Here is a 16,588-nt window from a genome sequence, read left to right as displayed (position 1 = left end):
GAGTTTGCTAAGTAAGGTACATACATGACCATACTGGCGCTGTGATGCTGATTTAAATGATACCTGCGGTGAAGAAATCCATTTTGTGTAATGAAGTTTTCTTATAATACCTTTTGTGTATCAGGGCGGGACAGTGGATAGGGTCTTCGGCTCTGCCATGGACTCTGGTGTCTTTATCGTCCTCCTTGTTTAAGCCTCGCGCCGGCACTGTCCCTGCCGTGGGCACTGCTCGAGCACATTGATCTCCTGGCAGTCTTCAGGAAAATGGTGGCAGCGCATTCTCAGATTTAGATCTCTGCACAATGGCGAGTCAAGATCTCAATCTGCGCCTGGTGCCATTTTATTGAAGACCGCCAGGAGGTTAGTTTTCATATGTGCTGCCACAGCGCCATTTCCTTTACACTGCCAATAGATTAATGGGCGCTGCCACAAAGTTTCAACCAGGAGAACGATAAAGAGAAGAGGAGCTGGAAACCTTATCCTCAGTCCCGCCCCACAGGTCCCGCCCCACAGGTCCCGCCCCACAGGTCCCGCCCCACAGGTCCCGCTCCACAGGTCCCGCTCCAATGCACAAAGGTATAATTATAAGAAAAATTCAAACCCTGATTTCACAAAATCCACAAAGCGGATTTCTTCACCACAGGTATCGTTTTAATCCGTATCACAGCCCCAATATGGCCATATGTGCTCTTTACTTGGCAAAATCCTGCTGACAGGTTCTCTTTAAAAGGGAAAGATAAGATATATTATAAAGTTCCCTATTTTCACGTGTACAATTGATTTAAGGAGTAGAAATTTAAAACCACAGTTACTCATTAAGTTTTATTACATGCTGTATGATTGTAGACACTGCCGTATGAAGTTTCTGCATTGATTTTGCTCTACCCGTCTATTGTGGCTTAACCTTTTTACACATAACTGAACGCAGACCTATATAACTAATAGTTGACCCCTGAAGATTGCTGTGGTCCATCCTCTGGGACCATCTGCAATTAGCTGTTTTAATGATGGAATGGCAGAATCTCATTTAAGGCATAACACAAAACACTCTTGGCTTTAGATACGGTGTTCCTGAGGTACCATAACAAGACATAACGGAGCATTGTAGTCCAACATTGGTAGCATTAATCATTACATTGTTATTATTGTTTTTAATGGAAACGCTAATGATTAATATAACACATAATAAAATTACTGTATTCAATAGTTTCCAGAGAATTTTCTGCCTCGGATGGTGGATTCTCTTTAGAAGATGAAGTGTCAGCATTGTGGCCATGAACCTCCGGAAGAAATCGCAAGGTTCTGCAGTATGTGTGGAAAACCCATGCAACCGCCAGCCCCTATCGATCCAGCAGATCACGGTAAATTACTTATTTCTAGATTATTTTAATGTGTGATTACTTGCCACAGTCAAATAGCTTTTGCATGAATCTTAATTGTTTCTGTGATTTTCATCTGAATCAAGCATAGCTTTCGGTCTCTGTGTAGCCCCCATCTTGAAGGGTTACTTCCAAGATAAGTTATCCCATATTAATAGGATGCAGGATAATGTATTGATTACTCTGTTCTGATCACTGTCAGCAATCCTGATAATGGGGGTTTTGAACCCAGAATTCGGGCTCTGCAGAGCTCCATCTTGAATATAGCAGAGGTGCGCGTGCTTAACCTCTATTTCATTTATTGCCTATAGGACAACTGGAAGTAGCCGAGTGCTTTGCTTCTACATGGTTATAAGGCGCTTTATATGGTTATTACCTTTTTAGAAAGTTATAACAAATCATCATTTAACATATTGTTGGCAGTGGTCTTATTTCTGGGTCATCCATGTCTTTAGCATTGTAGGATTTTGCCATTTTCAGAAAAGTGGACCCCAAACACATTGTACCTAAAATGACAAGCTGGGCAGATAATTCAGCCTGAAAATTGTGAGGAAGACAACAAAAAAGAAAAAAACTGGCCAGTTTTCGGGCATTTATGTCTTGTTATCCAAAAAGTAAAACTCCCTGAGAAAGTTTTTATAATTGAATCCAATTGTGTATGTCTCTTCCAAATTAATAAAATCAGAGATCAGATCTCCATCATTGCTGAGAACAAAGGTACTTTCGTCCTACTTGGCTAGGGGTCAGGTAAGAAATCACTAGTCATCTCCATTGTGAAAAAGTAACTCATTTCGCGGTTTCTGACATCCGTATTAAAGAAGCCCTCCTCCTCCCATGAAAGTTTTTATCTAATTAATATATTGCAGTCTTCATATTATATAGCACTGAGTACTTACAATTGCTCATTTTGCCTTTCTGCCCAGCTAATTCTTCTCTATTCTCTGCTCTATGTAGAAACAGGAAGTCTCTTTTGCTTGCATTTGCCACTCCCCTCTTCACTTCCTGACCCATCTGCTCCCTTTTCCCCTTATCCATGGATTTTTCCAGTGACTCATGAGTCATGCAGGCAAGATTGACCTCCTGTTTCTACATAGAGCTTAGAATGATTCATCTAGTCAGTTTTTAATCACGTGCTGTTATAGACCTAATGAAAAAGAGAAGAATTAACTGGGTAGAAAGGCAAAATGAGCAATGGTAAGTACACATTGCCATATATTATGATGACTGCAATACTTTAAATTATATTGTAAATCCTCCCACTACACACACTTCGTGCTGTGAAGGTTTGCCCTTCTCTGCCCCGGGAACCGAGAAAATTAAGGTGCACAATTGCTCTACATAATCTGATAAGGGAGAGTAATGAAGGCGTCCACCAGCCCTGCCAAAATCTGTCAGTTTGGTTAACTTTTATCTAATGGGACACCTTTTTGATTGAATCTGACATCCCACCTGTGCCGTGTTTATGCTGTGTGTCTTCAGCTGTGAACTTGTGTGCTTCTTCAGTTACTGGGATCTACGGCTATGTTCCCACAATGAGCTTTTAATGAGTTTTTGGTGTTAAAGAATTTTTGCAGCTTCTTTGCTCCTATTTGATAAACTAGGTTGCTTTTGTTTTTTTCATTGAGTTTTTTTTTTTTTAACCCCTTCCCGACCCATGACGCCACGTAGGCGTCATGAAAGTCGGTGCCAATCCGACACATGACGCCTATGTGGCATCATGGAAAGATCGCGTCCCTGCAGATCCGGTGAAAGGGTTAACTCCCATTTCACCCGATCTGCAGGGACAGGGAGAGTGGTAGTTTAGCCCAGGGGGGGTGGCTTCACCCCCTCGTGGCTACGATCGCTCTGATTGGCTGTTCAAAGTGAAACTGCCAATCAGAGCGATTTGTAATATTTCACCTATTATAACGGGTGAAATATTACAATCCAGCCATGGCCGATGCTGAAATATCATCGGCCATGGCTGGAAATATTAATGTGCCCCCACCCCACCCCACCGATCGCCCCCCCAGCCCCCCGATCTGGCCGGTACACTGCTCCGGCTCCCCTCCGTCCAGTGCTCCGCTCCCCCCCGTGCTCTTGTCCGCTCCCCCCGTGCTCCAATCACCCCCCCCCCGTGCTCCAATCACCCCCCTGCACTCCGATCCACCCCCCCGTGCTCCGTTCCACCCCCCGTGCTCCGTTCCACGCCCCCCGTGCTCCGTTCCACGCCTGCCGCGCTCCGATTCCCCCCCCCCCCGTGCTCCGATTTCCCCCCCCCATCCGTGGTCCCCCCCCACCCCATCATACTTACCGATCCTGCCGGGGTCCCGTCCGTCTTCTCCCTGGGTGCCGCCATCTTCCAAAATGGCGGGCGCATGCGCAGTGCGCCCGCCGAATCTGCCGGCCGGCAGATTCGTTCCAAAGTGCATTTTGATCACTGAGATAGATTATATCTCAGTGATCAAAATAAAAAAAATAATAAATGACCCCCCCACCACCCCCCCCTTTGTCACCCCCATAGGTAGGGACAATAAAAAAATGAAGAAATTTTTTTTCCCCCACTAATGTTAGAATTAGGGGTAGGGTTAGGGTTAGGGCTAGGGTTAGGATTTCGGTATGTGCACACGTATTCTGGTCCTCTGCGGATTTTTCCGCTGCGGATTTGATAAATCCGTAGTGCTAAACCGCTGCGGATTTATGGCGGATTTACCGCGTTTTTTTTCTGCGCATTTCACTGCGGTTTTACAATTGCGATTTTCTATTGGAGCAGTTGTAAAACCGCTGCGGAATCCGCACAAAGAAGTGACATGCTGCGGAATGTAAACCCCTGCGCTTCCGTGCAGCATGTGTACAGCGATTTTTGTTTCCCGTAGGTTCACATTGAACTGTAAACTCATGGGAAACTGCTGCGGATCCGCAGCGTTTTCTGCAGCGTGTGCACATACCTTTAGAATTAGGCTATGTGCACACGGTGCGGATTTGGCTGCGGATTGGCAGCAGTGTTCCATCAGGTTTACAGTACCATGTAAACATATGAAAAACCAAATCCGCTGTGCCCATGGTGCGGAAAATACCGCACGGAAACGCTGCGTTGTATTTTCCGCAGCATGTCAATTCTTTGTGCGGATTCCGCAGCGTTTTACACCTGTTCCTCAATAGGAATACGCAGGTGAAATCCGCACAAAATACACTGGAAATCCGCGGAAAATCCACAGGTAAAACGCAGTGCCTTTTACCCGCGGATTTTTCAAAAATGGTGCGGACATATCTCACACGAATCCGCAACGTGGGCACATAGCCTTAGGGTTAGGGTTGGAATTAGGGTTGTGGTTAGGGTTGTGATTAGGGTTATGGCTACAGTTGGGATTAGGGTTAGGGGTGTGTTGGGGTTAGTGTTGGGGTTAGGGGTGTGTTGGGGTTAGGGTTGTGATTAGGGTTATGGCTACAGTTGGGATTAGGGTTAGGGGTGTGGGGGGGTTAGTGTTGGACGTAGAATTGAGGGGTTACCACTGTTTAGGCACATCAGGGGTCTCCAAACGCAACATGGCACCACCATTGATTCCAGCCAATCTCGTATTCAAAAAATCAAATGGTGCTCCCTCACTTCCGAGCCCCGACGTGCGCCCAAACAGTGGTTTACCCTCACATATGGGGTACCAGCATACTCAGGATAAACTGCGCAACAATTACTGGGGTCCAATTTCTCCTGTTACCCTTGTGAATCTAAAAAAATGCTTGCTAAAACATCATTTTTGAGGAAAGAAAAATGATTTTTTATTTTCACGGCTCTGCGTTGTAAACGTCTGTGAAGCACTTGGGGGTTCAAAGTGCTCACCACATATCTAGATAAGTTCCTTGGGGGGTCTAGTTTCTAAAATGGGGTCACTTGTGGGGGGTTTCTACTGTTTAGGCACACCAGGGGCTCTGCAAACGCAATGTGACGCCCGCAGACCATTCCATCAAAGTCTGCATTTCAAAAGTCACTACTTCCCTTCTGAGCCCCGACGTGTGCCCAAACAGTGGTTTACCCCCACACATGGGGTATCAGCGTACTCAGGAGAAACTGGACAACAACTTTTGGGGTCCAATTTCTCCTGTAACCCTTGGGAAAATAAAAAATTCTGGGCTAAATAATTTTTTTTGAGGAAAGAAAACTTATTTATTTTCACGGCTCTGCATTATAAACTTTTATGAAGCACTTGGGGGTTCAAAGTGCTCACCACACATCTAGATAAGTTCCTTTGGGGGTCTAGTTTCCAAAATGGGGTCACTTGTGGGGGGTTTCTACTGTTTAGTCACATCAGGGGCTCTGCAAACGCAACGTGACGCCCACAGAGCATTCCATCAAAGTCTGCATTTCAAAACGTCACTACTTCACTTCCGAGCCCCGGCATGTGCCCAAACAGTGGTTTACCCCCACATATGGGGTATCAGCGTACTCAGGAGAAACTGGACAACAACTTTTGGGGTCAAATTTCTCCTGTTACCCTTGGGAAAATAAAAAATTGCAGGCTAAAAGATCATTTTTGAGAAAATAATTTTTTTTTTAAATTTTCATGGCTCTGCGTTATAAACTTCTGTGAAGCACTTGGGGGTTCAAAGTCCTCACCACACATCTAGATTAGTTCCTTTGGGGGTCTAGTTTCCAAAATGGGGTCATTTCTGGGGGATCTCCAATGTTTAGGCACACAGGGGCTCTCCAAACGTGACATGGTGTCCGCTAATGATTGGAGCTAATTTTCCATTTAAAAAGCCAAATGGCGTGCCATCCCTTCCGAGCCCTGCCGTGCGCCCAAACAGTGGTTTACCCCCACATATGGGGTATCAGCGTACTCAGGACAAACTGGACAACAATATTTGGGGTCCAATTTCTCCTATTATCCTTGGCAAAATGGGAAATTCCAGGCTAAAAAATCATTTTTGAGGAAAGAAAAATTATTTTTTATTTTCATGGCTCTGCGTTATAAACTTCTGTGAAGCACCTGGGGGTTTAAAGTGCTCAATATGCATCTAGATAAGTTCCTTGGGGGGGTCTAGTTTCCAAAATGGGGTCACTTGTGGGGGAGCTCCAATGTTTAGGCACACAGGGGCTCTCCAAACGCGACATGGTGTCCGCTAACAATTGGAGCTAATTTTCCATTCAAAAAGTCAAATGGCGCGCCTTCCCTTCTGAGCCCTGCCGAGTGCCCAAACAGTGGTTTACCCGCACATATGAGGTATCGGCGTACTCGGGAGAAATTGCCCAACAAATTTTATGATCCATTTTATCCTACTGCCCATGTGAAAATGAAAAAATTGAGGCGAAAAGAATTTTTTTGTGAAAAAAAAGTACTTTTTCATTTTTACAGATCAATTTGTGAAGCACCTGAGGGTTTAAAGTGCTCACTAGGCATCTAAATAAGTTCCTTGGGGGGGTCTAGTTTCCAAAATGGGGTCACTTGTGGGGGAGCTCCAATTTTTAGGCACACGGGGGCTCTCCAAACGTGACATGGTGTCCGCTAAAGAGTGCAGCCAATTTTTCATTCAAAAAGTCAAATGGCGCTCCTTCCCTTCCAAGCCCTGCCGTGCGCCCAAACAGTGGTTTACCCCCACATATGAGGTATCAGCGTACTCAGGACAAATTGGACAACAACTTTCGTGGTTCATTTTCTCCTTTTACCATTGGGAAAATAAAAAAATTGTTACTAAAATATAATTTTTGTGACTAAAAAGTTAAATGTTCATTTTTTCCTTCCATGTTGCTTCTGCTGCTGTGAAGCACCTGAAGGGTTAATAAACTTCTGGAATGTGGTTTTGTGCACCTTGAGGGGTGCAGTTTTTAGAATGGTGTCACTTTTGGGTATTCTCAGCCATATAGACCCCTCAAACTGACTTCAAATGTGAGGTGGTCCCTAAAAAAAATGGTTTTGTAAATTTCGTTGTAAAAATGAGAAATCGCTGGTCAAATTTTAACCCTTATAACTTCCTAGCAAAAAAAAATTTGTTTCCAAAATTGTGCTGATGTAAAGTAGACGTGTGGGAAATGTTATTTATTAACTATTTTGTGTCACATAACTCTCTGGTTTAACAGAATAAAAATTCAAAATGTGAAAATTGCGAAATTTTCAAAATTTTCGCCAAATTTCCGTTTTTATCACAAATAAACGCAGAATTTATTGACCTAAATTTACCACTAACATGAAGCCCAATATGTCACGAAAAAACAATCTCAGAACCGCTAGGATCCGTTGAAGCGTTCCTGAGTTATTACCTCATAAAGGGACACTGGTCAGAATTGCAAAAAACGGCAAGGTCTTTAAGGTCAAAATAGGCTGGGTCATGAAGGGGTTAACATATGTTTTTATTGTGTTTTTGACACGGCAGTTTTTGTCTCTTGTTGGTATGTTCATGCTTTAAATAAAGCTGCTTTGTTTTTTTTTTGTTACTTCCTGGTATTTGGCTCAGAAAAAACTTTATACAGTCACGTGCGAATTACACGCGGTTTTGATGGATAGTGAAATGCACTATTGATGCATATGTGTTTTTTAACTCTGTATGTAATTCTATTAGGAAAATCTGTGCATAAAACTCAGCGTACCCGCAAGAGGATTTGACATGTTTCTGATTTGAAACGCCCCTCAGGTTAGTTTTAAGTGAGTAAAAAAGAAGTGCAGCGAGCGTGAGATTTCAATCTCTCCCATACACTTCACTGTAAGCGTCAAAATCTCATTGTGGGCACACAAGGGGAAACATCTTGTGGAGAGTGAAATGCTTGACACGCGAGTGTAAGTAGACATATAGGCCATATAACACTCCTCTAAGAAACTAAACATGCAAATTGCCTTTTCAGAGAGTAAGAAGACTTGAACTCCAGTGTCACCTACTGCAAGTAGGATTGTTACTTCCAATAGGTCAAGGGTGCACAACATTTTTTGGTCCAAAGCCTACATTGCCATTCTGAACTAATCACAATTTTTATAGGGGTAATTACTTGAATACATCAACAGAACCACCGATAGTACATTAATACATCACTAGAGCCATGTTTTGAATATTTGAGAAGGATTTGGTGAGTTTCTGCTAAAAAAAAAAGAAAAATCCGTGTGAACACAAGCTAACTGAAACTGAGTTTTTAAAGCAGAAACTCGCCAAATCCTCCGCCTAATCGCTAATCTCTTACGTTTTTAGGATTTTTAACATAACCATTAAACATGCTATGGATTGCTACATGTGTACAAGATTAGAACCACGGTCAGTACATGAGTGCTTCACCAGAACCACCATTAGTTCATGAATGCAGTACCAGAGCCACCATCAATACGTGAATGTAGTTAGAACCACTGTCAGTACATGAATGCAGCCAGAACCACTGTCAGTACATGAATTCAGCCAGAACCACTGTCAGTACATGAATGCAGCACAAGAAACACCATCAGTATATCTAAACATTACTAAGCTTAGTATAGCGATCAATTGCAATGTGAGATCAGCACCATATGCAATTGTATTGCATGAACTTAAAACTCCCAGTATGTCCATAACCAATGGTAAGGAGATGATGGGAGTTGCTGTTAACAGTCATGATCACTGTGAACCATACAGGAACCACAGTACTGATGAGACGCATGCAGTATCACAAATATTTACATTCAGGTACCTTATAGGTGACATCTATTGATTGAAGTTGTTATTCTTTTCTTTTCCATTTTATACAGACCCCATGATGAGATTTGACACCCAAACCTTGTCTCTGTAGACTTCTCTCTTTTCTGTCTTCAGCAGCACATCTACAGTGCCCTTAAAAATAAAAGTATCATTATAATGCTCCATAAATTTAAATATCTCCTATGCTGGGCCAATGAATAAATAATTGACTCTCATTGTGCTTCCAGCACAAAATATCCTCCCCATACTGCCCCTCTCTCTAAAAAAAATATCCCCCACCGTCCCCTCTTTACATACCCCTTCACGGCTCTGCTCCATAATATACTCCCACACAGCCCCTCTCCATAATATACCCCATTCACAGTCGCTCTCCATACTATACCCCTTCACATCCCCTCTCCATAATATACCCCATTCACAGTCGCTCTCCATACTATACCCCTTCACATCCCCTCTCCATAATATACCCCATTCACAGTCGCTCTCCATACTATACCCCTTCACATCCCCTTTCCATAATATACCCCTTCACATTCCCTCTTCATAATATCACCCCACACTATCCCTCTCCATAATATACCCCTTCTCATCCCCTCTCCATAATATCAGCCCACACTACTCCTCTCTATAATATCACTACAAACTGCTCTCAAATGAAAGCACTTGTAGGGTACGTCCCATCATCAGAAAACAGCCGCGCTTTGGACATAGCGTTTTTCCACTACGTCCAAAACGCTGCTTTCCATCACACAGTTATGTGTTCATTCAACAATGCGGATTTACCGCATCCAATACATTCTATTGTGGAAATTTCTGAGGTGGAGAGTAGTGTCTCCGCAACAGAAATGGACATGCTGCGGCTTGTAAACCTGCACCGCGGGTGAGTCTACGTCAAATAGCAGCACAGTGGCCATGGCATTTCCATAAATCCCATCCACTATGCTTGTATTGTAGAATACAGCATTTTGGACGCAGCACAGGTGAGCTGCACCCTAAATGCTGCTATTCCTGACCATGGCCACGTATCATTAATCTTCAGCTCCTCCGTGGAGATCTTACCAGTGTCCGATGTCTCCTCAGCCTATGCGGCCTTGGCAGCAGTGTGCTTACCTGGAGGGACTGACGCGCTCTGCTCCGCTCCAGTCTCGGCTCCGCAGTGTTCAAATGGATTTGTGTCTGAAAGACTCGAATACATTTGGGTATAGGAAGAAGGGAGATGCGTCTTCCGACAGCTCCACGGGCCGCACAACATCGCCTGCAGGGCCGTGTGTCGTGTAGCCCTGGAAGAGGTGAAACTAGCATTAAAGCCCTCTTCCTCTCTGCAGAGGCAATGTGCATCTCTAGTCACTTGTATGATGCTTTTATATGTTATTTGCAATCATTTGTATGATATTTGTCTTATAGTATACCTAATTACATATCTACTATGTGTTGTAATGTGATAAAATACTCTCTACAGATGACATAAACAAGAATGTAACCTCTCAAAATGAGGATAACCTGGAGCCTGGGAAAGAACTGGTTTCAGATGAAAGTATCATCACTGCCCGTAGGGATCCAATAAGAATAACTGATGATGAGCCCCGGTCACTGGGGGACACTGGTCCACCAACCAAGAAGAGGAAGGTATGTAACTTCACTGACTGAATGACACTGATTTTCTTATGACAATGTCATAAAATGGCACACTATGTATTAAAGGGAATCTGTCAGCAGGTTTTTGCTGCAAAATTTGACAGTATGAGGTAAGGCTACGTTCGCATTAGCGTTCTGCCGGGCTGCGTCGGGCGCAGCCGCGGCGACGCATGCGCCATGCGCCCCTATATTTTACATGGGGGCGCATGGACATGCGTTTGCATGCGTTTTGCGATGCATGCGTCTTTTTTTGCCGCAAGCGTTAGGGCGCAGAGGACGCAGCAAGATGCATTTTTTTTGTGTCCAAAAACCGGCAAAAAAAGGACGCATGCGTCGCAAAACTATGCGTTTTGCATGCGTTCTTGTTTGCGTTGTGCGTTGCGTCGCCGACGCAGCAGCGCACAACGCAAATGTGAACGTAGCTTAAAGGCAGAAACCCTGATTCCAGCGATGTATCATTTAGTTTACTGGGTGCATCAGTTATGATATAGTCACAGTTTATAACCCCGCCCACACCACTGATTAGCAGCTCTCTGTCTATATAATATTCACAGAGAGCAACCAATCAGTGCTGGGGGCGTGGCTGGACTAGAAGGCACAAGGCAGCTGGTCCTGTAGTGGTAATCTCCTGCTGATAAAACACGGATTATATTGAAACGGCAACACACGGTCTAGTAAGTGACTCATCGCGTAATCAGGGTATCTTCTGGTGACAGATCCCTTTAAGCGACAATTGTTTGTTTATCTCTTGAAGTTGATGCGTTGAAGAGAGGAAAATGGGTATGTGTAAACATCTGAGTGACTTTCACTGGTGCTAAATTGTGATATGAGTTAAAATATGGCAAAAATAGGAAATCTTGTAGGGTGATCCCGGCAAGCAGTGGTTAATACTCACCAAGACATGATAAGTGGTGAATTTGGTTCCCAAAGTTTAATAATGTGCATTAGAATCAAGCCCTAACATGTTTGGTGCCATCCCACAGACACAAATTGCTCAAAAGAGTTAATTCTCGCCATGATAGAAACGTGTCAGACAGCGCATTGCATAATGTGTGATACAGGAGAGGTGATTTTAATGCTATGGCTGATCAAGTCTTTGGTTCCAAGTCTAGTCAACTATTTATTATGCTTTGCTTATATAGCGCCATCATATTCCCCAGCCCTTTACATACATTATCTTCCCTGTCCCCATTGGGGCTCACAATCTAGATTCCCTATCAGTATGTTTTTGGAATGTAGGAGGAAACCGGAGAACCCAGAGGAAACCCACACAATCACCGGGAGAACATACAAACTCCTTGCAGATGTTTTCTTGGGTGGGATTTGAAACTAGGACCCCAGCGCTGCACGGCTGCAGTGCTATCCACTGAGCCACCGTGCTGATCTCATAATAATAAAGGCTAAGTACTTTCTAGTGATTTTGAAAAAAATGCAGTAAAAAAAGCTTTGGTTTTATTTACCCCAAATGCTGCAGCGGAGCAGCTTCTGTATATATTTCCTATGTGTAAAAATTGTAGAAAAAGAATGGCGACTGCTACTCACCACCTGCGATGGGGTGGATGCTCGATAATTCAACTGCACGCAGATAAAGGCTTTTAGAAGATGCTAGTCTCACAGCCCAAATCTTATCAGATACTCTATGTACTCTATGTGTTAAATAGCCGACATCTGCCTCTCATAAGCAGCGATCAGCACAAGCACCAATTGCTGCTGTTAAATACTTAGCCTATTCTGTCAGTCACTGCCAGCGGCATTTTGGTCCCGCAATCCTGCCTGGGTGTTCGTTCCAGGAATACATTGGCTCTCATGTGATGTGTTGATGGTGTGCTAAAGGCTCCCGTCACTGCCATTATGGTTCTCCTGTGAATTCCAGCCTTAGGGGAACGTGATTTTTTTTTTCTATATACTTCAAGACTGCAGGACTAAAAAAAATTTAAAAGTAAAAAGTTTATTCAAATTACTAACATCAAACTTTTCCCCAGTTAAGATAAAGACCTTTTAAAAATATACATTTGTATTAGGCATTGGACATTTTCAGAGGTTGCAATCCATCAAAACATATATTTGTTGAACTGAAATGTCATAAAGAGAAAAACATTACCGTATATACTCGAGTATGATCCGACCCCAGTATAAGTCAAGACCCCAAATTTTGCCACAAAAATCTGGGAAAACTTAATGACTCGAGTATAAGCCTAGGGTGGAAAATGCAGCAGCTACCGGTAAATGTAAAAAATAAAAATAGATACCAATAAAAGTAAAATTAATTGAGACAATCAGTAGGTTAAGTGTTTATGAATATCCATTTTGAATCAGGAGCCCCATATAATGCTCCATACAGTTCATGATGGCCCATAAGATGCTACATATTAACCCCTCTGTGACCTTAGACGTACTATCCCGTCGAGGTGCCCTGGGCTTATCTGACCCTGGACGGGATAGTACGTCATAGCCGATCGGCCGCGCTCACGGGGGGAGCGCGGCCGATCGCGGCCGGGTGTCAGCTGCTTATCGCAGCTGACATCCAGCACTATGTGCCAGGAGCGGTCACGGACCGCCCCCGGCACATTAACCCCTGGCACACCGCGATCAAAGATGATCGCGATGTGCCGGCGGTGCAGGGAAGCACCACGCAGGGAGGGGGCTCCCTGCGGGCTTCCCTGAGCCCCCCGCAGCAACGCGATGTGATCGCGTTGCTGCGAGGGTCTCCTCACCTCCCTCCCTGCTCGAGCCCCGGATCCAAGATGGCCGCGGATCCGGGTCCTGCAGGGAGGGAGGTGGCTTCACAGAGCCTGCTTAGAGCAGGCACTGTGAAGGCTGCAGCGCTGCATGTCAGATCAGTGATCTGACAGAGTGCTGTGCAAACTGTCAGATCACTGATCTGTGATGTCCCCCCCTGGGACAAAGTAAAAAAGTAAAAAAAAAAATTTCCAAATGTGTAAAAAAATAAAAAAAAATATTCCAAAATAATGAAAAAAAAAAAAAAATATTATTCCCATAAATACATTTCTTCATCTAAATAAAAAAAACAAAACAATAAAAGTACACATATTTAGTATCGCCGCGTCCGTAACGACCCGACCTATAAAACTGTCCCACTAGTTAACCCCTTCAGTAAACACCGTAAGAAAAAAAAAAAAAAAACGAGGCAAAAAACAACGCTTTATTATCATACCGCCGAACAAAAAGTGGAATAACACGCGATCAAAAGGACAGATATAAATAACCATGGTACCGCTGAAAGCGTCATGTTGTCCCGCAAAAAAAGAGCCGCCATACAGCATCATCAGCAAAAAAATAAAAAAGTTATAGTCCTGAGAATGAAGCGATGCAAAAATAATTATTTTTTCTGTAAAATAGTTTTTATCGTATAAAAGCGCCAAACCATAAAAAAATGATATAAATGAGGTATCGCCGTAATCGTACTGACCCGAAGAATAAAACTGATTTATCAATTTTACCAAACGCGGAACGGTATAAACGCCTCCCCCAATAGAAATTCATGAATAGCTGGCTTTTGGTCATTCTTCCTCACAAAAATCGGAATAAAAAGCGATAAAAAAATGTCACGTGCCCAAAAATGTTTTCAATAAAAACGTCAACTCGTCCCGCAAAAAACAAGACCTCACATGACTCTGTGGACCAAAATATGGAAAAATTATAGCTCTCAAAATGTGGTATTGCAAAAAATATTTTTTGCAATAAAAAGGGTCTTTCAGTGTGTGACGGCTGCCAATCATAAAAATCCGCTAAAAAACTCGCTATAAAAGTAAATCAAACCCCCCTTCATCACCCCCTTAGTTAGGGAAAAATAAAAAAAAATGTATTTATTTCCATTTTCCCATTAGGGCTAGGGTTAGGGCTTGGATTAGGGTTAGGGTTAGGGCTAGGGTTAGGGCTAGGGTTAGGGCTAGGGCTAGGGTTAGGGCTAGGGTTAGGGCTAGGGTTAGGGTTAGGGCTAGGGTTAGGGCTAGGGTTAGGGCTAGGGTTAGGGTTAGGGTTAGGGCTAGGGTTAGGGCTAGGGTTAGGGCTAGGGTTAGGGCTAGGGTTAGGGTTAGGGCTAGGGTTAGGGCTAGGGTTAGGGTTAGGGCTAGGGTTAGGGCTAGGGTTAGGGTTAGGGCTAGGGTTAGGGTTAGGGTTAGGGTTAGGGCTAGGGTTAGGGTTAGGGTTGGGGCTACAGTTAGGGTTGGGGCTAAAGTTAGGGTTAGGGTTTAGATTACATTTACAGTTGGGAATAGGGTTGGGATTAGGGTTAGGGGTGTGTCAGGGTTAGAGGTGTGGTTAGGGTTACCGTTGGAATTAGGGTTAGGGGTGTGTTTAGATTAGGGTTTCAGTTATAATTGGGGGGGTTTCCACTGTTTCGGCACATCAGGGGCTCTCCAAACACGACATGGCGTCCGATCTCAATTCCAGCCAATTCTGCGTTGAAAAAGTAAAACAGTGCTCCTTCCCTTCCGAGCTCTCCTGTGTGCCCAAACAGGGGTTTACCCCAACATATGGGGTATCAGCGTACTCAGGACAAATTGGACAACAACTTTTGTGGACCAATTTCTCCTGTTACCCTTGGGAAAATACAAAACTGGGGGCTAAAAAATAATTTTTGTGGGAAAACAAAAAATTTTTTTATTTTACGGCTCTGCGTTATAAACTGTAGTGAAACACTTGGGGGTTCAAAGTTCTCACAACACATCTAGATAAGTTCATTGAGGGGTCTAGTTTCCAATATGGGGTCACTTGTGGGGGGTTTCTACTGTTTAGGTACATTAGGGGCTCTGCAAACGCAATGTGACGCCTGCAGACCAATCCATCTAACTCTGCATTCCAAATGATGCTCCTTCCCTTCCGAGCCCTCCCATGCGCCCAAACGGTGGTTCCCCCCCACATATCGGGTATCAGCGTACTCAGGACAAATTGGACAACAACATTTAGGGTCCAATTTCTCCTGCTAACCTTGGAAAAATACAAAACTGGGGGCTAAAATATAATTTTTGTGGAAAAAAAAATATTTTTTATTTGCATGGCTCTGCGTTATAAACTGTAGTGAAATACTTGGGGGTTCAAAGTTCTCACAACACATCTAGATAAGTTCATTGAGGGGTCTAGTTTCCAATATGGGGTCACTTGTGGGGGGTTTCTACTGTTTAGGTACATTAGGGGCTCTGCAAACGCAATGTGACGCCTGCAGACCATTCCATCTAAGTCTGCATTCCAAATGGCGCTCCTTCCCTTCCGAACCCTCCCATGCGCCCAAACGGTGGTTCCCCCCCATATATGGGGTATCAGCGTACTCAGGACAAATTGGACAACAACTTTTTGGGTCCAATTTCTCCTGTTACCCTAGGGAAAATACAAAACTGGGGGCTAAAAAATAATTTTTGTGGGAAAAAAATTTTGTTTTATTTTTATGGCTCTGCATTATAAACTTCTGTGAAGCCCTTGGTGGGTCAAAGTGCTCACCACACATCCAGATAAGTTCCTTAGGGGGTCTACTTTCCAAAATGGTGTCACTTGTGGGGGGTTTCAATGTTTAGGCACATCAGTGGCTCTCCAAACGCAACATGGCGTCCCATCTCAATTCCTGTCAATTTTGCATTGAAAAGTCAAACGGCGCTCCTTCCCTTCCGAGCTCTCCCATGCGCCCAAACAGTGGTTTACTGCCACATATGGGGTATCAGCGTACTCGGGACAAATTGGACAACAACTTTTGAGGTCCAATTTCTTCTCTTACCCTTGGAAAAATAAAAAATTGGGGGCAAAAATATAATTTTTGTGAAAAAATATGATTTTTTATTTTTACGGTTCTGCATTATAAACTTCTGTGAAGCACTTGGTGGGTCAAAGTGCTCACCACACCTCTAGATAAGTTCCTTAGGGGGTCTACTTTCCAAAATGGTGTCACTTGTGGGGGGTTTCAATGTTTAGGCACATCAGTGGCTCTCCAAACGCAA

General features: G+C 43.7%; 1 protein-coding gene across 4 annotated transcripts in view; it reads left to right on the top strand.

The window, feature by feature from the left end:
- Positions 1–16,588, top strand: part of RNF213 (ring finger protein 213) — a 297,165-nt gene that overhangs the window by 31,668 nt on the left and 248,909 nt on the right. For all 4 annotated transcript variants that reach the window (XM_069763592.1, XM_069763594.1, XM_069763593.1 and 1 more), the window contains exons 2-3: positions 1,208–1,361; positions 10,465–10,631. In XM_069763592.1, coding sequence (XP_069619693.1) covers positions 1,253–1,361; positions 10,465–10,631 — 276 coding nt within the window. In that variant the 5' untranslated portion in view covers positions 1,208–1,252. The remainder of the gene's footprint in view (positions 1–1,207; positions 1,362–10,464; positions 10,632–16,588) is intronic.

The sequence above is a fragment of the Ranitomeya imitator genome, chromosome 4 (assembly GCF_032444005.1).
Source record: "Ranitomeya imitator isolate aRanImi1 chromosome 4, aRanImi1.pri, whole genome shotgun sequence".
NCBI classification, from domain to species: Eukaryota; Metazoa; Chordata; class Amphibia; order Anura; family Dendrobatidae; genus Ranitomeya; species Ranitomeya imitator.
The sequence above is the reverse complement of the archived record's forward strand: the minus strand, read 5'-3'. Positions and strand labels throughout refer to the sequence as shown.